The sequence below is a fragment of the Dermacentor silvarum genome, chromosome 4, assembly GCF_013339745.2.
Source record: "Dermacentor silvarum isolate Dsil-2018 chromosome 4, BIME_Dsil_1.4, whole genome shotgun sequence".
Classification (NCBI taxonomy): domain Eukaryota; kingdom Metazoa; phylum Arthropoda; class Arachnida; order Ixodida; family Ixodidae; genus Dermacentor; species Dermacentor silvarum.
In genome coordinates, this window is record NC_051157.2 from 75076473 (window position 1) to 75101303 (window position 24831).

Genomic DNA, 24831 nt, shown 5'->3' on the forward strand with positions numbered 1-24831 from the left:
TACATACATACATACATACATACATACATACATGCATACATGCATACATGCATACATGCATACATGCATACATGCATACATGCATACATACATACATACATACATACATACATAGATGCATGCATGCATGTATACATACATGCATGCATACATAGATGCATGCATGCATGCATACATAGATGCATGCATGCATACATAGATGCATGCATACATACATACATACATACATACATACATACATACATACATACATACATGCATGCATGCATGCATGCATGCATGCATACATACTTGCATGCATGCATACATACATACTTGCATACATACATACATACATACATACATACATACATACATACATACATACATACATACATACATACATACATACATACATACATACATACAATGTAATTATCGCCTTCGAAAAATGTTCGTGCTCTTCTTATTCTAATATTTATCTAACATATTAATGACGTCCAAACACTTCGTAAGCAACAAGTGGACGTTTCTGAAGAGAGCTGTTGGCCACAATCCCAACAGCTCCTTTAGACTCATTGGTCTGCGATGAAGCTTCATCAGAAAGTGCCTGTTTTAGCCGGTGGAAACGATGCCAATGCACGTCTGAATTGGGGTACAGAGTAACCAGTGCCATGGGACGCATCTTAATTTGCAACGCTTGGTGTTTTCAGACTAGCCACAGAGCGAAATTCCCCCGGAATATGCGCTTACGCGTTCTTCTATATAAAAAGTGAACTCGGCCGTATGCATCCAAACAAATTGTCGCGTATAAAATCATCTCCGAATTTCGCTAGGAATATGTCCCGCGTCGAGAATGCGGACGTTTCTCGGCCAATCTTTTTTTAAAATATTTCTTTCTTTCTTTCCTTTTTTTTTTTGTTTAGCTGCGAGGACGGACTTTTCTGACCAATCTTTCTGTTTTTTTTTTCCCTCTCTCTTTTGAATTGCACAGTTGTCGCCACACAGTAGGGTTCTCATAGTGATGTTGCCTGGTGATTGTAAGTAGCTATTTCGGAATCATGTACAGCCTCATACGTCAGTGAACTTTCTGAACTCGAGCAAAAGATAGGTGGCTGACGATGGTATTTCCTACGCATCACAGACCAGGTAATTGCTGCGCGTCCGTCCTATGTTGCCAGGGCGATTTTCTTTTCTTTCTTTTTTTCTGTCCTGTATTTCTAAAAGGGCAGCCTCCTGATAATTTAGTGCTACCAAGCGCAGGAAACATCAAAAGGACTTTCCATTTGTGGAGTGGCACATCGCTCTTTTTTTTTTTTTTTCCCCCTTGTTGAGATAATACACTGCAGTCAGGAACCGTTGACACCGCGACCATTGTTACTGGATCGGCGCTTTAGAAATGTTGAGTGCGTTGACGCTGCTGTGTCATGTTTTTACTGCCGGCCAGTGAACTATCCGTCCGCAGTTGTCACTGCTGCTTTCAGTCGAAACTTGATCACCATCGACGATAAACGTGCTCTGAACCATGAAACAGTACTTTTAAGGCGAAAAACATGCCTCGGATGTCTGCTGTCTTGAAATAAGACTTGTGATTATCGCAGTCGGGGAGTTTGTCTTCGTGTTAGCCGCACTCGGGTGGCATCGTGTTCGGCAAGTCTACTCATGACTGATCACATCTGACCTTATTCAATGACAGTGCTACGTTTCAGTGGAGCCAGTGGTTTGTCATTGTCAACAGGGTGTGTCGAAAATCCTCGCTATTGTCACAAGCGCTAACCTCGTCATAGGCATCGTTTCTGCATGCTTGTGAACGAAGTTCACAAGCATGCAGAAAGAACGAAGTTGACAAGTATGCAGCTTGACTATACCTCCAATAGCGCGACGTGGACAATGTCAACATGGTGTACATCAGAGCTGTCGCAACCTAACCCGTCCCTCCCCGCTTTCTCTTCATCAATCTAAAAGGCGCGTATATATTAAATCGAAACACTTGCTTAAAAAAAAAAAAAAATCTGAAGATGTGTGTCAGCGCGAGCTCGGGTGAGTATGCGGACATTCTTTTCCGGCCACTGCTTGTTGCATAATCTGTTGCAGATGTTTCGGTGTAGGGTTCCCTGCGCTTTTATGGCATGCTAAGTCAACCCTTACAAGCGTGTAGGATTAGTTTATAATCGTACCTGACACATTCGTAATCAAGAATCGTTCGAGTTGGTGCCAGTTACATCAGAGGCAGCTCCAAGTAACGTGTCCAAGAGCTTTGAGCTTACAATCGTGAAAAAAAAAAAAAAAAGCCTGTACGTTTCGCGTTTAAATCCATGTAGAATTAAATCCTACGGAATTATAAGCGAACTGTAGATTTATTAAGTGATTTTGGGGGTAGCTTTTTTTTCTTCTTCTGCTGCATATCGAGCCTGTGGTCAAAGTGAGCAATACCTGTAGCTCTAATTACTAGTGATGAACTGCGGGCGAACAAAGGGAAGCACCATCAGCCTGGAGTCAATGTTTTTGGCAAGGGGACTAGTATTGGTCAGGCCCCCACGAAGACAAGTTCCCTTGTCGAACAGTTGGCCACGTTGACCTCGAAACGATGGCTGAGGCTTCCCTCGTAGTCTATCTGTTGATTACTTCGTCGCCATATTCCTGCGACTCCGCTGTCTTTGTTTCGATTACTCGTGGCGGTTATTCCGAGTTCCTCCGCCTACTGGCCACCTTGCGGCGCTCGTTTCACGTTATGCCTTCTCTCTCTCTGCGCAGAATGGGCAGCTTCACATCGGCCCCCAAGATTGCCAACGAGGACCAGGCTGACTGCGACCTGGAGATGGAACCGCAGCGCCCTGTCACACGCGAAGAACTGCTGGCTCGCTGCCGCGAAGAACTGCAATCGCTGCCCCCTCAGCTGAAACGTAACTTCACGGGACGCTATCAGGAGCAACCCGGTCCGGAGACCGTGCGGGTGCTGCAGTGGAACCTGCTTTCACAAGGTGAGGGGGCGAACCGTGCACGCAGCGAGCATCTTGACTGTACAAGATTTGTGCTAGTCGGCATCTGTAATCCACGTCGGCAGGTATTGCGCTTGTGCCCATGTTCACAAAAAAAAAAATTATGGGGTTTTACGTGCCAAAACCACGATCTGATTATGAGGCACGCCGTAGTGGGGGACTCCGGAAGTTTGTACCACCTGGGGTTCTTTAACGTGCACCTAAATCTAAGTACACGGGTGTTTTCGCATTTCGCCCCCACCGAAATGCGGCCGCCGTGGCCGGGATTCGATCCCGCGACCTCGTGCTCAGCAGCCCAACACCATAGCCACTGAGCAACTACGGCGGGTTGTCCATGTTCACGTGTACTTGTCTCCTAGTTTGTGCGCAATACCTGCCCTCTTGTCTGAAGCTTCTTGTGTGTCATATGTGGATCAGACAGACAGACAAGAAACTTTTTGTCCTAAGGGACTACTTTGTCGTAGTCGCGGGCCAAGAAGACTGGGAAGAAGCCGTCATATGTACCTCAGAAATGTGTAATGAGGCGCAACTTCACTTGCGATGGTTATACTTCGCGCGAAGGCTTTTTTATTCATGCTATGCAAGATCGTTGCACACATCTCGGAGGAGTCTGTAGTTTTACCCGCCCTGTGGCTTTGGCCTTGCGCTGCTCAGCTCGAGGTACGTCGCGGGTTTGATCCCGTCCGCGGCATTTCGATGGGGGCGAAATGCAAGAACGCTCGTGTAGTTACATTTAGGTGCATGTTAAAGGACCGCACGTAGTCAAATGAACTGTAGAAGTCCCCGGCGTGCTTCTTAATCAGATCGTGGTTCCGGCGCGTAAAACCCCTCAATTTCTTTGTTCTTTTTTGCAGCTTTGTGCTCAACAGCACACAAAAGAACATGTTCTGACTAAACTGCTTGAGAAACTTTTAATAGCGTTGATGGTATAAACGCGCTATTTAGAGTCGCTATATAAATTAAATTTGAACGTAGTTTGACGGGTAACCTTTACACTCTATATAGACAAGTTATCGCTTATAGGCTACTTTTGCCTTCCTGTGATAACCTGTATCTCGTGCAGACATCATATGAACAGCAACTAACCAATCTCCGGACCAAAACTTTTCAAACATTGTCTATAGACATTTTTTGGCTACACTACATTGCTGGAAATTGTTTACATATATAATTTATTGCCTTTTCAGATAAATGTCTAATTTATGTGGCATGGCTAAATAAGTTTTTTGTGTGTGAAATTAACCATTCAGATAATTTCACAGCCGCGCAGGCGCAGAACGAGGAAAAATAAGAGCATGTTTAAAGGCGCCAGGTCTTACTCATAAGGTCCCCTGCATACGCGGACAAGCGCATTGCAATACTTCTGTTTTCTTTTCCCAAGTGTTATGCTATCGCTGGACCAAGCAACACGACGCTGTTGCTTGGTCCAGCGTAAAAAGCAAGGACGATGGGAAAGACACCACGGGTTGTTGTACGCGAACCGGTGCCAGCATGCGGAGTGGACTAAAATGAGCATTCTCGGTCTGTAGAGCAGTGAATAATGTTTTCGAAGCAACACCAGGCAGATGTTCCCGCTCCCTAGAGTACAGTGCATTGACTTGAATGCGTATGCCACGACGTGCGTTGACGGAAGAATTTGCACGTTGGAGAAAGACACCCACAAGATCCCGCGAAATGTACCCAAAAACTGGTCGGCTTGAGTCATAGAGCTGTGCGGAGTCGTAGAGCTGTGTGGTTAAAAACATATGAGATACGCCTTCGAATAATGACCTGAAACCGGAGGTGCTCGATTTTATTACTGCAATGGGACGGATTCACCTTGCACTGTAATTGATCAGCCCATTACTGTGACATCGCCCGCCGCCCTGCTTCCCCTTTGTAAGATTTTTTTCCTATGACATATGTTTCAAGTGCAGCTAGAAATGCACCGTAACCAGAATAGCGCGACGCTTGCGCATTGGAGAAGCTACTGTTTTGAGGCAGAGTATAGACAACGCTGACATACCTAGTAGACGGTGCGAGCGGTCGCCCGCATTGGACGCGTTGAGCAGCTGGGTGTGCTCCCTCGACGAACGATGCACCGCTTGAGCCTGCTGATAATACAAACCTTAGGAAAGCAAACGGCGGTTTTGCGAAATGCGCATATCTATATAAAAAGAAATAAAGAAAAAAAAAACCTGTGTATGTTTGAACTGGCGCTGATGAGTACATTACAGTTGTACGTTCGCCTTATCGTGACCACCGGTATTTTTTGTACTTTGCTTCCGTGTCTGGTACTGGTTCGTCGACCTGCCGTAAATCTGATATCTGCCACTTAGACCCCTGACCTTACTAACGGCTGCTTTTTCCCGCACCTCTTCCGTTGAATCCCGCCGGAAATGAGGAGACCTTGGAAATAAGTTTTGCTTTATGAGGAGTTCATCGACTCATCCTGACGAAGAGCAAGGTTCGAGCTTATCGGAGAGTTTATGGAAGTACGTACTAAACGAGGTTACTTTTTGAGCTATTCAGTATGTCAAACATTGGGACGCTACTAGAGAACCAAGTTTTCGCGTAAATACTAACACACTTTATAGACGCTTCTAATGTGAATGGACAGATGACGCATTCGCGTTTGAGAGTTGTAGGTCAAACATGATTTTTGTTATACTAGAAGGCGTGGGAACAGCGTAAAAAGCAAGGACGATGACAAAGACACCACGGGTTGTTGTACGCGAACCGGTTCCAGCATGCCGAGTGGACTAAAATGAGCACTCTCGGTGTGTAGAGCAGTGAATAATGTTTTCGGGGCGTTTTGTGGTAGTCTCCAAAACTACACAAAAGGAAGACACGAAAAAAAAAAAGACTTCTGTAGCGCTGAGCGACGCAGTAGATTTGAGGTATTTTATTACTGTTCAGAAGCGTTCAGAGTAATTAACGTCCGTATTTCTTGCCGCCGCAGCCCTGGCCGAGCAGGCGGACGGTTTCGCATGCTGTCCGGACGCGGCCCTGGATTGGAGCAAGCGCCGGTGGCGCATCCTCGAGGAGATCCTCAGCTACCAGCCGGACGTGGTGTGCCTGCAGGAGGTGGACCACTACAAGTTCCTCAGCGCCAGCCTGGGCAGCGTCGGCTTCGACGGCACCTTCTACCCGAAGCCGGACTCTCCGTGCTGCTACGTGCGCGGCAACAACGGCCCCGACGGCTGCGCCATCTTCTACGACCGCGCCAAGTTCGAGCTGGTGCGGTGCGAGAAGCGCGTCCTCGAGGTGTTCACCTGCCAGTCGAACCAGGTGACGCTGCTGTGCATCTTCCGGCGCAAGCTGGACGACGCCGAGCTCTGCCTGGTCACCACGCACCTCAAGGCGCGCCAGGGCGGCCTCCTGTCTAGCCTACGCAACGAGCAGGGCAAGGACCTGCTCGACTTCGTGCCGCGCCCACCGCGGCCGCAGGCCCGTCATCATCGCGGGCGACTTCAACGCCGAGCCGAGCGAGCCCGTCTACCGGACGCTGATGGCGCAGCGCGACCTGCCGCTCGAGAGCAGCTACGCCGTCAGGCCCGGCAGCGGAGGCGTCCGCGAGGAGGAGCCGCCGTACACGACGTGGAAGATCCGGCGCGAGGGGGAGGTGTGCCACACCATCGACTACATCTTCTACACGAAGCCGGACTTTCAGCTCGAGGCCCGACTGGACTTCCCCACCGAGGACCAGATCGGACCGGGCAGGGTGCCCTCGCTCGCTTACGCGTCCGACCACTTCTCTCTCGTGGCCGACCTGGCGCTGCCGTTCCGAATCTCCGACCAGCAGGTCAACGAACTCCTGAACGAAGAAGGCTCCCACCACGGCAATGCCTCCTAGCGATACGACAGGCGCCAATCAGCGCGCGCCACCTTTATATCGCTCTGTGTAAATAGCTCCCTTTATCGCGGCTTGCTGTATGCGCTTGGCTTGTAATGAAAATGTTTCGCTCCAAATTAGTATGATATAGTAAAGATGCAAAACAGCGAATGTTTGTTGTGCTTGTGTTTTTCTGTATTTGGTGTACAAATATCAGTGTGGGCAATGTGAGGCGCAACGTATAGGTAGGGAATGGTTCGCGGGAAGAAAGGCTGCCCTGATTTGTACTTATAGGACGAGGTGGTCACAGCATTATGAGCTGTGTGTTGCCCATACGATATAGCTGCAGGCTTTACCAGGCTTGAGTCCGGCTTTTCGCGAAGTCTGGCGCAAACGCCGCGCGACTATTTATGAGGTTTATTTATCCATACATTGTTGGCGTGCGAGGGAAGCCGAAGTGGGTACCAAGCCAGCCTCTTCTAGTGAAGTCTGACGGCGGCAGTATGCTATAAAGCCGTCAGGCACGGAAAGCGAATTCCAGTTTGAAGGAGTACTGGCACAAAATGTCTTACTTTTTTTTTATGGATAATTGCAGACCAATTGGTTATGATTCGAGCCTGGATTCGTAGAGAGTGCAACGCACGATTGCATCTTTTTAATGCAGCCTGGCATGTCGCCGCTTCAGACATGAACTATAGAGTCTGTGTTCTCGGTCGATGGCTTTGGGGGACAGTTTCACTTTTCCTTGACGTGCTGTCTGGTGCGACGCCTCAATGGAGCAATGGACGTCTGCCCTGCTGGCATAAGCAAGCGACGTCCGCTGAAAGTGATATCTGCAAAAGGGATTGGCTGAAAATATCCCTCCAGAACTTCATTGTAGTAGCAACGTGGTTTCACAAATCACAGGAGCGCGGGTAAGTCTCCCGTTGCACAAACTGTGTATGCGTTCTCGCAGCTATTCGTACTCTAAAAAATCTACAAGGTAGTGGTCAATGGAGACGCTTAATGTGTTTCCAGTAAACAAAGTTTGGTAACAGGGGTATGCACAATATAAGAAATGAAGCGTGTAGGCTAGACGAAATGATGAACAGCGCTGGTAAGTAAAAGTGCGGACATATTGCAAGCATGCTCAAATACTGAAGCCACGTTGTAAAACAGGTGGCAGGTTCATTTAGTCATGAGCTCGTGTAGCTTGCATGGCAGCTTGCAAAGAAGGTCCATAGCGCCGATGGCGAAAGTCAAGGAAGCTTCTAGTCCGTACGGCGACCGATTTCCTGACGTATAAGTATAGCAAGAACTACAAAAAATACTGCGAAAGAACTCCGATGACAAGACAACAAAGCGAGGCCTAATGTCATCTTCATTGACCAGTACGCTTATTGTGACATCTATGATGACCATTCTGTCTAGTGTATCTATCTTTTAAATGTGGTGCTAACGGCTAGTATAATTTGGTGTCTCGAGGGGAGGGCGTCCTAATGTCGGCTAATCTCCACACAGTGACGGAATGTCAGAGAATACGAGGCCTAATGTGCTCCCTTGATTCATCGCTGCGATGACTCCGCACCCTGGCCAGCACAGAGTCCTGGTTTCTGCAAAGGCAAAGAAGAAAATTATGCAGATCTCACACAACGTGGGAATCGATGTTATGCGAAGTATTTTGCTGGCAGCTGGCTGTCCAACATCATTTGGGGTTCCACAAAGCGTTATCAGGTGTCATTCATGTCAGGCCATGCATACATGTCATGCATATATCCTGTTACATGTCCGTACAGTTAAAGGAATCGGCACGACAGAATCACGAGCACATACTTAACGGTGCTACCTAGTAGTATAGTAGACAACTTGGGGAACTGTATCGGCGTGACAAGGAAACTTGCCGCCCTACCTCATGCAGTTCGTCATCGGCTAGCATCTTAGTGCAAGCCACAGATAGGTTTAAGCTGGCGGAAATAGAATGAATGACGGATAGATAGATAGATAGATAGATAGATAGATAGATAGATAGATAGATAGATAGATAGATAGATAGATAGATTCAAAGTACCTTAAGTAGGCAAAGAATGCTTCGCATTAAAATCGCTACCTGCAGCAAATGGCTGTCTCCCAAAACGAAGTATCTCTGAACAATAGATTTATTAAGTACGTGAATTATTCTTTCCATAACTCTCTCTCTCTCTCTCTCTCTATATATATATATATATATATATATATATATATATATATATATAAAGGCTGAAATGGGGCCAAGTTCCAAGGGATGTCATACATGTGTCGTCACCCGGCGATGGCTTCACGACATTCGTAAAAGCGTGTCAGTTTCGCTCAGCGAAGCGCCGCTGTGATAGAGAAATGGCAACGCTCCGCCTATTCCCGCTGATGATGACCGGTCGCCACGGTCATTATCAGCGGTCAGGGCTAGTCACGCGGCAGAAATGCCGCGTGCATTTTGCGTGTATTTGCAGGCTTCTTTCACGTTCGGAAAAACACATTTATGTAGCACGTATTGAGCAACGGAACGCTGTATCGGGAGTTTTTCATGTTGCTCTACAATCTTCTCATTGAAGCTTCGATAATTAGGACAGTACTTCTCGAGTTAGATAATTAATTGCAATTATCTAATTAAATCTCAGTAACGAAAAATTACTGGCGGCTACTACACTGTACTGGAAACAATACTCACTAGGTTTGCTTCGCGTAACGCCTTTCTTCCTTTCTTTAAATCGTGCTGCGTGATAGCTGGGACACCCTGTGGTGCCGAATGCGAAACCTAACAGCACGCGCAACGCACCAACTGCGCCTTAAAAGACGAAGGCTTCTTTTTCTTTTTCGTCCAACCCAGAAGTTCACAGGGAGAAATCTGGAGAGTTTTGCTGGAAACTTTTCTTTCTCAACATCGGCATTTGCCTAAGTATGGTATGGTATGATAAACTTTATTCAGGTCCTGAAGATCAACCCTTAGGATGACGCAGGCGGCTCCCACGTCGGGACATTAAGGTTTAACCTTACCGCCGTGTCGTGGGCCTTCTGGACGGCCTGTACTTGATCTAAAAGCACTCCACTTCGTGAAGCACTCGCCGCCACCAGTCTCTTTCCTTGTTGCAGTCTGTGAAATCCACAGGACATTGCCAAAGCATATGATCCAGAGTAATGATGCCATTACACTTCTCGCAATTGATTGGTACCTCTCTTTCTGGATATAGCTTGTTAATAAAGTTTGGACTAGGATAAGTTCTTGTCTGTAACATTCTCAGAGTCACCGCTTGAGCTCTATTGAGCTTAGCGGTGCCTCAGTACTACGGAGGACGACGCGCTAAAAGTTCCGCCCAAACGGATCACAGCGGCCGATACAGAGTCCGTAATAGCGAATTGGCATTTTTTTTGTTATCAGTGGCTGGCCCGTGTCACTGGGCCGCACGTAATTTACATAAGGTTTGCCGCTTCGCGGTGCGCCTTCGGCGCGCTCACTATTTTGCCATTGCCATGGTCGGCGACGGGAGGCGATCTTTACAGGACGTGCCACATGGGCCCGCTCTCCGTATGCTGCTCCGCCCAGCCCTGAAAATTAACTTCAGCCTGTATAACCTGAATAATGGATATTTCACAATAAAACGAATTCGCAATAACAATTTAACGTGCCAGCATACATTGTTCTGCGGCCGCTAAGGCAGCATGATGATGGTTTATCGGCATCCTTTGCGAAACCGGACGATGACAAATAGTCGCCCTAGCCTGCTTCAGCTAATCAATTAATCTATAGATATTTAGCAGTCTAAAGTATTGTGTCTCCTTAATATTTTATCTCTTCCTCGGAACCTCCGTGCGCAGCTTATACAGTTACCTATGCCTGTGACGTATCCGGTCCTATAAACTTCTTCCCCGCTTTTTTTTTTCAAGAAATACTCTAAACATACCTTTCTTACTTCGACTGCTGACCGGTCAATGCCTCCATCCGCTTTAAATCCCATCGCTTCTGGCAGCTGGACGTTTTCTACGGGTCTCGCTAGGTGAATATACCTTAGCATTTCCTTGATGTGCTTAGTTGGCTCCTGATTTTTCGCTGCAGCATACACATGAATCATCCTGTTGCGAATATTTGCTGCGGTATGTTTTTTTTTAAGCGCAGCTCTTAGACGCTCGTTTCTGCGTTTAGCGTCGGCGTCCATAGGCGTAACCGAGCGAACGAGCGCAGCGAAGGATGAAAGAGCGAACGCGGAGCGCAGCGGGGGATGAAAGACAGCGATAGCGAAGAGAGCGCGATGAGGAAAGCGGAGGAGAAGGGTGCAGTGGGAGAATGAAGAGGATAACGGAGGAGGAGAGTATGGCGAAAGAGTGAGGAGGAAAGCATAGTACCGCGCAAGATAGGCTCTACGGCGGCGACGAGGCATGCGGCGAGCGCGTCCACCGATACCATATATGAAAACAAAGCGCTGGCGTGGGCTTCGGACTCACTGCGCATGCGCTAATTCGCCTGCGCCGCCGCCACCGCTAGAGAATGCGCACTGCGCGAGTCACGCGTTCCCGTGTTCACGCTCTCTTTGTGAACAATGAGCGACGCAACCGGTGGAAATGCATCGACTGCCGCTGCTGCTAAACGAGACCCGAGCCATCCCAAGCATAGGCTCAGCACCGCTGCCGAGAGGACTCTGTCGTTCAGAATCAAATTCCTTGCCCCGATGTATCGCGAATTCGAAACACCTGAACAGTTGCGCTAAAAATTTGCATTAGGGAGTATCGTAATCGTCGGTGAATTTTTTCTTTAGGTAGCCAGCTCGGGCCTTAAGTAGCAAGGTACTGCCCTTTGTGTTACCGTACAGGTTTTCCTTTATAATTGTGCTCCGTACAGATTTTACTTTTAAAGTGCCCGAGTTCGGGCACTTCGTACCACCTGGCGAAGGGCGCGGCACTTGAGTTAGATGGCGCTTCGCGGCGGCACAGCAGAGGGCGACAGTAACACAGTCACTCGCATTCCACTCATCTACGGCTAATTATACAATTTTATGATTAAACCCGTAGTTGCTGATTATTGCTACGTCCTCTCGGCATGGAGAGATATCACTTGATACAATTCTCAAGTTCGCACGACTGCAAGTCGCCTAACGAACCATTTTTTTTCGTGGAATGGTTATATAATAACGAGATATATACCTTATACGCCAACCCCGTGTGAAGTCAGCTAAGAAGAAATTGTCTTCAAAAAAGAAAAAAAAAAAGCCTATTGAACATGCGAGTCGAACCGAGAACCTAACAGTCATGATGAGTGCAATGTTTTTGCGCGGCGCCACGAAAAATGAAAGGAAAGTGAGCCTATTACACAATATTTATCCGCTGTCACGTAGTGCAGCTCGGCTAGGGAGAAATGGAATAAAGCGAGTCCTCCGCAGTATCCAGGTAAAGGCAGACTTCGAGAAACAAAAGTCTCCACAGTGTCCACAGAGCACGAGACCGAGACTCTGATCCAGTTGAGCGCGTTCCCTCATCATGTACCGGAAATCGCTTTTGGCCGTTAAGTTTTCTTAGAGCGCACTCGAGCTCCTTAACACGTCCAAGGGCTCACAGTTTCATCGAGTTGAATTCTCTCCAATACGGCGGCCGCGACGACGTTGTGTTTAAGGCCGGAAACCACGTTCAAAGTTATTAAAGTGATAAAGTCTTTGCAGCAGGAACTTTACCTATATGAGTGCCTATATATGAGGGAAGCGCAGTCGAGGACGGCAGAAAAGTAGGTGGGGTGATGAAGTTAGGAAATTTGCAGGCGCAAGTTGGAATCGGCTATCGCAAGACAGGGGTAATTGGAGATCACAGGGAGAGGCCTTCGTCCTGCATTGCACATAAATATAGGATGATATGATGATGATGATGATGATGATGATGATGATGATGATGATGCGTGTTCTAATTAACAACGACGAGCACCAAGCCGTTACAGCTTACGTTTGGAAGCGCCTGCCGAAAAAGCCTCCATCAGTGTCGACGTGCTGCGGAACGGTGTAACCCAGATGGAGCGGCCTCCTCGTGGGAGCTCCGGCCTGTGCTGCTCCGTAATCTCTGGAGCTCGAGTACACGGTGCGGAAGAGAGGAGAACGCGACGGGGGCCTGCCCAGCACGGGGTACTCCCGGTCGCGGACCAGGAAGGACCAGGGCTTGCGATGTTGTTCGCCTCCCGTCCGATACTCGGCGGCTTTCTCGTCTCGTGCAGGCGGCGGGTATGTCCATTCAGCCTTGAGACGCTGCGAGGCGCGCTGCCTCTTGCAGCAACCACAGTACTTCTCGCACATGTGGATCACGAGCAGAACGACGTGCTCCAGGAACTCGAATATGGTGATGGCCGACACGCCGATGTAGAGGCCCAAGCATCCGCCCAGGTCGGCGAACAGCTGCGGTAGCTGCGTCAGCGAATGGCAGAAAGACAGTCGACGTCGTTAAAGGATGGCATTTGAAACCACTGTACTGTCGTTGCGTAAAAATGCATATTTCAATGTTAGAGAGTGTTAGACAATAGCGGAGGCGTACCAGCGTAGACGCATACCAGAATGCCGATGGACGCAGACGCAACACGATGAAGAGATTAAGATCGAGCTTTCCAAGCTTAGTAACGGGCAATTGTGCGACGCGCACCATTATGATGATGACAATGAAGATTTATTTATTGATGGCTTAGAGGCCCGTTATTTGGTGGTATGGTAAAGGGGGAGTGTTGGGATTACGGCGCCCTATATATAGGAATTGCGCGTCGGTCTTTGGCGAAAACCAAGAGCAAGTCCCAAGATGGCCCTGACAGAATCCGATGATTCGTGCGTCGGCCTAAGCCATGCCTCGTAGGACGAGACCAGCGTGGCCTCCACATGGCGCTGCCGCAGCTGAGCGTCCCTAGAGTCGCGTGGCGCTGTACTGGCGCTCGCACCTACTCCCAAGAGTTCGAATGGCGCGTGAGCGTGCACTTGTTCTCCGTTTGGCGCACGAACTATGTGCGTTGCGCGACGCGAATGCGGCCGGGCGGTGTGGACGTTGTGCCCCCATGTTTCGAGGCGTTGGCCTGGTGTCAGCGATGACAATGACATTCCACGGGGGGATTTCAGACGGAATTGGGAAGGAAGGGAGGGGGGGATGGACCAAGGCTGATGTGTCCTTTCCCGTGAATAGAAGCAGCTCCCTGACTTATCCGAGGAAGCACGCTCGCCTAGCTGATAGTCACCTTGCTACACTTTGTCACCTTGCTACACCTTCCTCCTTGATAATTAAACATGCAGCGCCTTCACTGTAACGACATTGCGTATTCTATTCATTCGTTCCCTCAAACGTGTCGGCAGCGACATAATGACCAAAAACAGATTTTTTTTTTCAGACTAATGCACAGGAAACGCTTTTCTAGCGAATCTTGGATGACCACAGCGTTCTAAGATGGCGCGTCAACCAGAACAGAACATCGATGTAGGAGGAGCGAAAGAAAAATTGTAGAGACAGCTTGACTGGCCCTCTCCTGGATACAGCAAGTGGCGCAATAATAATAATAATAAATAACGCAAATTAAAAGTAGGAATTCTAGATGTACATTCCAGTAACAAAGAAAATCATGTCAGCAAATGAAACAACAAAAAACATCAATATGTTATAGCCAAAGAGTTAAATCAACAAAATAAAAATTAGTAAAGCGAGTCGCAGTCAAAGCTAATAAGTGGCTTAGAAGCACCGTGGGCTGTTTCTCGCGGATACGTCCCGGTATTTTGGTATTCGCCAACGCAAGTGCGTTGCCATTATGCTAAGCCTCTCGAGAGTCGTTCCGATGTATTAACTCTTGTCCGTCTATAGTTTCGAATTCGATTTGTTTGTTCCTGTTCAGCCCAGCGGTAACCTTTAAGCCGCGTCTAAAGCCGGCGCCATGTTGTCGTTGCTGGCAACCATGGCCACCCGGTACGTAAAAACGCCGGGTGGCCCCACAATTTAAGTAGAACACAAAAAAAAAAAAATGCTTTCAGCAATACCAGCACTGTGCACCTGTGCTTCACCACATTACGAAACTGATTTGCTTAATGTCACGTCATCCATGAGGGTTGACATTGGTTTCTATAGCTCTGTTTCAGCTATCAGTTCATTTGCAGAAGCACAATTGACCGCCTTGAATTACGCGTCGACTGTGCAAATGTCGCGCTGGTCACCTTGCGTTTTTAACGGAATCACTACGTGCATCTGTTCATTGCTGGCGTATGAATTTCGGCTTTTAGTCTCGATGCGTGCTTCTCGAGAGATAGACCATCAACGTGATCATGCAGCTATGTCACAATTGTTTTATTCATGTGCTTATGCATTCTTTGAATATTTTGGCCTGCTAAGCAGGAGGTCGCGGGATCGAATCGCGGCCACGGCGGCCGCATTTCGATGGGGGCGAAATGCGAAAACACCTGTGTACTTAGATTTAGGTGCACGTTAAAGAACCCCAGGTGGTCCAAATTCCCGGGGTACCCCACTACGGCGTGCCTCATAATCGGATCGTGGTTTTGGCGCGTAAAACCCCGTAATTTAATTAGTTTTCATTCTTTGAACATTGTCACATTATCGTGACGGCGTAGAATAACACGCTGTCAAAATTGTGGTTTCAAAGTGTTAACTCTTTATTGAGCGAACTTGTGCCCAGCAAAACAAGTGGACAAGCATAGTCGGCGATCGTCGAAATCTTTACTGCGGCTCAAGCGCGTCGGCTTATATATATGACCCGTCGAAGGCTCCAGCGTAATTGTTGGTACCTGCATACCTTACAAAAAAAGTACAACAGTATTCGCGTCGCGCCTACAATCTGATCTCACAAGGTTCGGCGAGAACGATAACATTCGAGTAAATTCCAAATCATGTACGCGCGTCTTGCGTTGAGCGGTAACTTCAAAAGTGCTTGAAATGCAGACTCCCCCCTCCCCGAAAGAGTGATAAATAAGTAAACGTGTCAATATCCCCTCGTTCATGCCAAGGAAGGCGTTCATGCCAAGGAACGGAATTTATTGCAGAGGGACTTGCGCGCAGCGCGGTCCGAAGTTGTCTCCGGTTGTTCTCTGTGTACCGCCGCCTGCTCTCCGTGTCCGGTGTCTCTCGGGGGCCGCCGACGGGGAGAGAGTGCGTCGTCGGCGGCTGGTGCGATCGAAAGAAGGGGGTCTCGTAGACACAGCAGTCTCGTACCCTTGGTTGTGCGCTTGGCAGCCGCCCGGAAGGCGTCGCTGTCGCGTCGACTTTCGCTGGGCAGGCGCCGTGTTGTCTGGAGCGCACCTGTGGCTGGCTTTGTCCGCCGGATACGTGGGCTGCGTCGCGAGTGTCGGTTCAGGAGCGTCCATCATGTTCCTTTGATAAGCCATGTTGAAAGAAGTCTGAAGGTGGCTGCCTTTTGGTGGTATCAGACAATAGACGTCAGACTCTGGAGTTTTGCAAGACGCGTAGCACCACCTGCCGGTGCGAAGAGGTGATAATTGAGTAGTGCAAAGTCCGACTCCCTCGCTAAGTTGTCTAAGCAGCTAGCGAGTGCGAAACAACTTAATTTTGGTTCATATTGCTTATGTTTCGTGCATTTAACACCCAGAATGAGAGCTATGAATTTCTCCGCTAGTCGGACGCGCCGCCGAACTGCCATAAAATTCTTGTTGACGATGGCGAGCACGACGGCAACCGCGACAGCTCCGCGCGCTACGAAGAAACGCCGCAATCGACGTCACTGTTGCATTGTAAATTGCCATAACACTGAATAACAACGTTCAGTTTTACCGATTTCCATGCCGGTCGTATGAAGGAGAAAGGCGAGAGCGCTGGATACGGGCCGTTCGCGTGTTGGGTAAGCGAATTACTCGCATTCTCCACAACACAGCCGCTCACATGAGAAAGTGTGATAATGTTGGTCTGATGTAATTGTGTTCCGTAGCCCTGACGAGGGACTATGGCAACCAAGCGAAAACTAAAGAATCTGCAGCCGTCACTTCGTTGGCAACAGAATAAACAAAGTTGTGAACCATCCTGCGTATGTGCCATCGATATTTCTACCTGTTTACACACGTCCGCCTCCCGCTTGACTCAGCAAGTGGAACGGACAGATTTGGCAGGTCAGTTTAACCAAACCTTTTGGTTCATTTATGATTCCAAAATCGTGCTCTAGGGCATTGTGGTATCGCGAGCTCATTTCTAGTTTCGGCTTTTCCGATACAACAAGCACGTTTCGCAATGCACTGAGCCCTCTTGACTGCATTTTTTGTTTGTTTTAATCTGAGCAATAAAGTTGCTGTGGGAGCACTGGATGAGTAATTGCGAAGTAACGCACGTGTGTAGAAAAAAAAATTCGCGTTTATTTACATTCATTTGTGCGCGTGTGTTGTTTTAAGCGTCTGCTAAAAATTCAAGGGTACTGAGCGGTGCTGTAGCTCTCGCGAGACAGGAATATGCTTCGCGCAGGCACTGTAAGAAGCTTACTTTCGTTATGTTCGCAGGCTGTTTGCTGCCTTGGGAAAATGAAATCTCCATTTGCAGTAAATACAAGCGGAAGACAACCGTGAAGAAAACATTCGAAGATGCGCGATAACACCCTCGAACGCCCAGGAAGCGAGAGCTGAAGCGAGAACGCAACTGAAAAGGCGAAGGTCGCCAGGGCCGTTCGCCCCTGATAAAGCGAGCTTTGTACCACTGACCGTAAGCTACATAGTTAACTGACTTCATCATATATATACTTCATCGCTTTGACATTATGTACGTACCCAAATTTAACACATTTAGGCGCTATAGAACGGACGTCGGAGTGCTTGCCTCGAACTCGACGTCGTACGATGCTCGCTGTACTTGCGAGTTGCAGCGCGCCGAAATAACACCTGAAACTTCTTTTACATTGTACACGTACTTCGCTCTGCTCCCTTTCCGAAGCGTGGATGGGCGGAAGAAGCTTTCTAGTTCCTTGATATTTAAGAAACTGTGCCTCAACACAACCGAAAGAGGGGCCTCCACCATTGTGGCCTATGCAGCTTCGCTTGCGGACAGCTCTCTTTGCACTACTCAGTTTGCGCCAAGGCTGCGATGGGGGCGCTGGTGGCGGGTTTTTCCGCAGCGCCGTCTGGGCAGAGTCTGAAGTCTATCCAGAAATTCTACACTGACAACGGCATCAACGCGTTAACATCTGCTCCGTATCACCAAGCCACAAACGGACAGGCCGAATGCTACGTTGGAGAGCTAAAACGCGCTCTGGCAAGAGACCCTATATACGGGGTCAGTACAGCGACGCATCGCGCACTGTCTGTTCAAACAGCACGCGACCCTACGGAATACGACGGGCCAGACCTCCACAAAGCTAATCTTTTCCCGCGAACCTTAGCAGTTCTGCCAGAACCATCTTCAAAGGCCGCAAGAGAAACCCATGCAAGGTGCTCCGCACTGCCGGAAACTCCAGACAGGACAGCAAGTGCATTTTATTACGGCTACCGCAGACATAACAGTTGTGACGAGGATGGAATTTAAAGCCCAGGTTGACCTGCACCTGTATTACGCAATGGCAACGCACAGATCGGGCCAACTACCGGAGTTTAACGGCGCACCGTAGACATCGCGGTTTGGACGCTTCCAGTTTTACTTCGAGGCTAACAGCATCACGCACCCGAACAAGGAGGAAGTCTCGTAGACATAGCAGTCTCGTAGACATATCACTGCCTATCTGGAGAAGAATCGCAATTAGAAACTATTCCTTAATGAGTGAAAGTGTTTGGCACTTTACCTACAGACAATAATAAGGTGAACTTCATCGGTTCTATTTTCGTTTAATCTATTTGATAGAGAAGGACGACTTGCGTATTCCGAAAGATTTATGACTATGAAAGTTTCAGAAAAAAAAAAAAAAACGACAGATCCCGCGCCCTGTTGGAATCGACGTTATGCGAAGCAGTGTGCGGGGGAGCCTACCAAGTTAACAAAACGACCATGAGGGCACTAAGAAGTAGGGCATAGCTCTTTCTTGACCTACATGACACGCATGTCATGACATTCATGTCATGAGTCCTCAGGAGTCCCTTTGGCTACACCTAAGAGACCTTATCCGCTGGGGTGGCTCAGTCAGCTAAGGCGTTGCGCTGCTGAGCACGAGGTCGCGGGATCGAATCCCGGCCCCGGCGGCCGCATTTCGATGGAGGCGAAATACAAAAACGCCCGTGTGCTTGCGTTGTAGTGCACGTTAAAGAACCCCAGGTGGTCGAAATTAATCCGGAGCCCTCCACTACGGCGTGCCTCATAATCAGAACTGGTTTTGGCATGTAAAACCCCAGAAAGAAGAAGAACCTAAGAGACCTTAAGGCAAAAGGCTATAACTATGACTTCGACCATCAACCTTTTCCTTCACTTAGTACCTTATCCGAACCCATTCCATTGGTTTCTGAGCGTTAATCTTTTTTCGCTGAGTCATTGTCATTTTTGCTGAGTCATGGTCATGACTATGACTTCTACCATCATCCTTGCCTTCACTTAGTACCCACGTCCGAACCCATTTTAGTGGTTTTTGAGTGTTAATCTTTTCGCTGGGTCATTGTCATGACCTACATGACACGCATGTCATGACATTTATGTCATGACCTATCACTTATGTTCGTCATACACTCCTGTCATACTATGCCAATTTTGGTACCTACCAAGTTAACGAAACGACCATGAGAGCACCAAGACGTAGGCGGCTGTTTCATTACCTACATGATACGCATGTCATGACATTGATGTAGTGACATATCATTTATGTTCATCTTATACTCTTGTCATAGTATGCCGATTTTGGTACATACTAAATTAACGAAACGACCATGAGAGCACAAAGACGTAGGCGGCTAGATAGATAGATAGATAGATAGATAGATAGATAGATAGATAGATAGATAGATAGATAGATAGATAGATAGATAGATAGATAGATAGATAGATACTGTCAAAGTAGCAAATGTTCGCCAAGAAATGCTTGGCATTTAAAATCATAACATTATCGTACAACTTTTGAAGTGCGTTTAAATTTGCAGCGGCCATTGCCTCGCATCGTGTTCTCTCACGCATGGTTCTTGAGAAACCTTTGCAGAGCCCCAACATTTCAAGGTTTCGTGTACAAGATACCATCTTGTCAGGTATAATATTTCTGAGAAAGCACGTGCCATTTAGGAAATGATTCATCGTCACTATTCCCCACATTTGTCACATAGGCTCAATACGTGTGGAGCAATACAAGCGCAACACGAGTGGAAATGGCATGTGACAGGTACAGGGCGAAAAATGGCTAGACTGACCTGAAAACAGTCGTATTGAGGCTTGGTCTCCGAACTGTCTCTCACTGAACCGCACAAAAAATGCAACATCCCCCCCCCCCCCCCCCCCGGCATTTATATTACACGACTACCCGCCTTCATAATCTATAGAAGACTCATTCCGTCGGTAGGATCACGAGACCTGCATCGTTTTATTTCTTTTCTGTTCTTTTGCCCACATTCTCTCACGGCTTTCTTTTTTTTTTTTTTTTCGTCCCATTCCCCGCAGATTACCAATATACACCGGTTTAAATGTTGAGTTTCGATAACGATCTTTTTCTTTCGTTCTATTGCAGCAATTGAAGTAGCGGGTTACATGCTGCACTTTGCATGTGAGGCATTGATAACTTGAGTGTGGGGTATTTACATTCATACACTGGTTTAGATGGCCTAGTACGTTTAGTCTTATTTGGGGAATTGTCCAATGGGAGCATGGTGAAGTGCGGCTATATTGTATGCGGTCGCAGTCATGTGGCATACGGCACGCGAACTTGATAGATATAACGGTGATAGTACATATTTGCCTATAGAATGTTGCATAAGGAATGCTGACCTTGACTGAGGCACTTGAATGGAAATATTGTACCGCCGTGCGAGGGTGGTATAGCTAGCACTGCGCGAGACCCGAAAGCTAGTTCAAGCTGCAGTTATGCGGCTCTCTTCCCCTTCTCCTCAAACATAACAATAAACTGCAACTTCAGCTGATGTTTGCACCCGGAGAGGTTATTTCTCTTGCAAACGGCACGCCCACATGGCCGACTGTTTAACAAGATAGTAAAAGACGGTGCTGCAAGGTGATTACTACATTGTGCGAGGTGAAAGTATATACATTGAATTCTTTGCGTTGATGAACTTAGAGCTATTGGCTTACGGGGTATGCAGGAAGGTCGCGAACAGAGAGGTAGTTCATTTCCTGGATGTATATGTGCACCCTCATGAAGTTGCCCCTGTAATGACAGAAGCGGGAGAGAAACACTTTAAAACATTTAGCAAAAATGTTTATCTTGCTGGCGATTCTAAGAGTCCCCCATTCATGCATTCGTGAACCAACTATAGCCCAACTTTCAGTTCAGTTGTGGGGTAGCTTCTTAAGCCATTGAAATTAATGGCGCAACGGTCTACAATATTCGTGTGATGCGGTCAAACGATGCTTTTAGGGCAAAACACGAAGCCATTTCATTAAATGGCACCGTAGTGTCATTGACCATCCCGAAGTTGGTATATATTCTATTCTTTTAAATCAGTGAACACTTCTTGGCGCCACCCAAAGGTGAAGTGCACGTGATCTTCGATGTCGTGACTCCACATTTTAGAGAGCATGTTCTTGGCGCGAAGCTATACATGGCATAGGCCACCCGAGTCCCCGTTTTGTCGGCTTTTGGACAGACATCGATCTATAATAATTCTATATAAGTATGGCACATAGCAGAACATATTCTTTAGCTGCTTAATTAGCAACATTGTACGTGTCAGTAACTTTCAGAATGCGTCCTATACCTTCTCTTGAGTACAGTACGTGCACCCACGATAGAAAAAAAAAACACTAATTATTATCGGCGTTTTAGACGCACTGAAGTTCGTGACATCGTCATTTGGGAATATTTTGTCCTCCGCTGAGGGATATATGAAGTAACGGGAGAGAAGCAACACATCTGAATTTGCGCGGTAAACAATGCAGGTTATGGACACAGCCTGATTACAGTGATGTCAGTCATGCATACTTCGTGCTCCTACCATATTTGCGCGAAGCACGTCCCGTTCTTGAACCAGAACAGCGTGTTCGAAGCACCGTCCCTGAATGAGGAATGTTCTGTCCAATTTGTTTACACAAATTGATGGACTTTTCTAGCCGTGTACAACATCGTACGCCCGTCACTATAGTATACCCGTCAGTCAGTTCGATTTACCTGAGCGCTAGCAGCTCGTCCCTGAAGATGCGGTCATCGGTGGCGTTGAGCACTTCCTGCCAGCGGATGCCAGCTTCCTGCATCCTCTTGTTGAGCAGAGGCCACCGCTTGATGGCCCACGCCTGCTGCCGGAAGTTCGGCCACTCCGACTGGGAGGTGGTCAAGTCGTACCGCACTTCCCTGTAAACGAACACAGCGCCAGCTATATACATATAGACTTTGTGTCATTCTGGAAATAATTTCCAAGTGGATACGCCTGACAAGCTCACCGGCTACAATTTGTAAATTGCAATAGGTGTCGTAAAGTAATTAACTAAGAAGTTAATTAGTAATTTTTTCTTAATTAGTTGAATATGTGTTTCGATTCCTCGTACTACTAATGTCCGCCTCTTCGAATAACCCAGCTCAACGATAAGAATTGTGCTACCTGCCATAGGCGATTTTTAAAAATTCCGTAAAGCTTAACTTTGAACACCCTGTATATATATATATATATATATATATATATATATATATATATATATATATATATATATATATATATATATATATATGTGCGTATAGCCAACTCCTGCTTATTAATGCCGTATTCAGTTCGCCAAATGTGTTTTTCTGCATGAAAACTTTAAGCAATCCGTAAATTCCAATATGTCAAGCCCATATGCGTATAGGCAAAATAATTCAGTCGCAACAAACTGCCGCTGCATATGGCATGCGCGCGGCTAGGCATGTGGATATCTGTTTCCTCGAATATGTTTCAGCGGCTTGCTACTAGCTGTAATTAAATATTTGCGAAAAAAACGGTCGTTCAGTGCCTTCAGCCCCTGTTTCTAATTTTCAGCGACTAGAGAAGCTAGTTGCTCGCAAACTTGAGACCGTTTTCCTCGACAAATAATGAATGCTAAACCATGCATGTATTATGAAATGTTGCAGTTGTGATGGCAGCGACATCGATTTCCTGTAGAAGGAAGTGAAATTAGGTGAAGGCTTTCAGCACGTAATGTTCCAGGAGGACCCAGAGTTGTTCGAAGTGCCCGATCGCCCATAAACTGGCATTCTTTCATGACGCCAATTTTCTGGCCATTTCGTGAATCGCGTTTGTATGCAGGTAAGAGACATTCAGGTGGAACGGCTTCTGACTCCATTTGATATTGCAGACAAGCCTGTACAACGCCATCTCCATAGCCTATAAACACTAAATGTAGAGACTAAAACAAGCGCCAAGATTTACTTACACGCATTCGGGAAGGCAAAGCGCCTTGCACTGCAGGCCTCCACTGGACGACGTGTAAGACCGCAGGTAACGTGTGCGGCAGCGAGCTGTAAGCGGGTGTGCGATCTATAAGCTTGATTCTCTGAAACATAACTCAGTAGTAATAACTCAAAACAAGATGGGGTGGTTAACGTTCTAATATTTCCCCTTGTGGTTATCTGTCCCTGTCAGGGATCAAAAACTGCCCGCTTGCACTGTGTCGTATCAAATTCCTGTGCAATGAGACACGGTTACAGAACATAGCATGAATGTGTACCATGTTTGCATGCCAGCATGTCACACGGTCACACCTTAAGCTTGCATTTATTGATTTCCTTAACAAAAATTTACCGAAGTTTACGATACTCCCTAATGCGAAATTTGAGCGCAGCTCTATACGTGTTTTCATTTCGCGATATATTGAGGCAAATAATTTGAGAGAGACATGTGTACAGAGTAAGTGATCGTCGAAAATCTGATTGGCGGGTCAAGCAGGTCAAGCGCGTCGGCTTTTATACATGACTCGTCGGAGGTTCCAGTGTAATCACCGGTGCCGCGTGGCACCAGTGACAAAGTACTACACAATTCGCGTCGCGCATAGAATCAGATTACAAAACAGTCGCAAACCATGACAATCGAAACAAGCGCGCGCGAGATCAAACCAAGCAAACCAAACAAGCGCGAGTACGCATCGAGCGTTCGGGCGTGTCCGCATGACACCAGTTTCCCGCGCGCACGTCACTGAAGCGGTCGCTCTCATTGGCCTCCGCCGTTCGCGGCTCGCGTCTTTCATTTACCGCTCTGCGTTCGCTCTTTCATCTTTCGCTGTGTTCGTTCGCTCGGTTACGCCGCCGACGCTGACGTTCGCTGCGCTGTAAAATTCTGAAACTTCCTGCTGCGTACGCTACGCGCTGATAGGAAATGATTATCACCGCACCTTACCTTGAGTGACGTTGCAAAGGTCGCAAGAGGCTCGTCCGGAAGTCGAAAGTTCGTCGAGGCAACCGCATGTTCGAAGCAGTGCCGCTTCACGGCACAGTGTCTGGCAAAACTGTAGAACAAGGAAGGAACAAAAATCACAGGCACTTCTGAAGAAAGAATACGCGCACAGGACCGGTATTTTGTAGCGATGTCTTTCCGGTAATAATGCCTTCTCGCGCTTATCGCGCTTTGTCAGTGGTCGGAGCGACGGTCCGCTCGCGTTATCAACGGGATCAGCCGGCCGTGAGCGGTGGATGATAATACTAGAGTAGAATAAGTTATAAGGCATTGCTACAAAATCGCGGCCCAGAGCGCTAATAAATGAGCGGAAGACAAAACGGCAAGCCTTCAGAGGCAGCACGCAGCAAGCTCTTGCGTGACTGACAAATGCGTGGCACTGTTAATCTACGTATTTTTGCTTCAAAGCCACGTACCACAACAACTTATGTAGTTTTGAAGCTGTCATGCGACAGCATACGTATAGGCACCGTGCACTGCAGTTTGCGCGCGATCTATGCGCCACTACAAGTGAAGCTTTGGGACGGCCAGTGTCAAAACCAGCAAAACTGGAGAGACGCTGTATACATTCGCCGTGATACTTTCGATCGCTTATCACGAA

The 24831-nt window shown here is 47.5% G+C and overlaps 2 protein-coding genes across 2 annotated transcripts in view; one reads left to right on the top strand and one right to left on the bottom strand.

The window, feature by feature from the left end:
• LOC119450253 (nocturnin-like) overlaps window positions 1–6963 on the top strand; it is a 26715-nt gene extending 19752 nt beyond the window's left edge. The window contains 3 exon segments of the mRNA XM_037713641.2: window positions 2734–2960; window positions 5920–6386; window positions 6388–6963. Coding sequence (XP_037569569.1) covers window positions 2734–2960; window positions 5920–6386; window positions 6388–6813 — 1120 coding nt within the window. The 3' untranslated portion in view covers window positions 6814–6963.
• The window catches only part of LOC119448707 (acid-sensing ion channel 4-A-like), a 25253-nt gene continuing 7367 nt past the window's right edge, over window positions 6946–24831 (bottom strand). Inside the window, 6 exon segments of the mRNA XM_049665736.1 lie at window positions 6946–8384; window positions 12727–13178; window positions 20944–21019; window positions 21980–22159; window positions 23215–23299; window positions 24174–24282. Coding sequence (XP_049521693.1) covers window positions 8303–8384; window positions 12727–13178; window positions 20944–21019; window positions 21980–22159; window positions 23215–23299; window positions 24174–24282 — 984 coding nt within the window. The 3' untranslated portion in view covers window positions 6946–8302.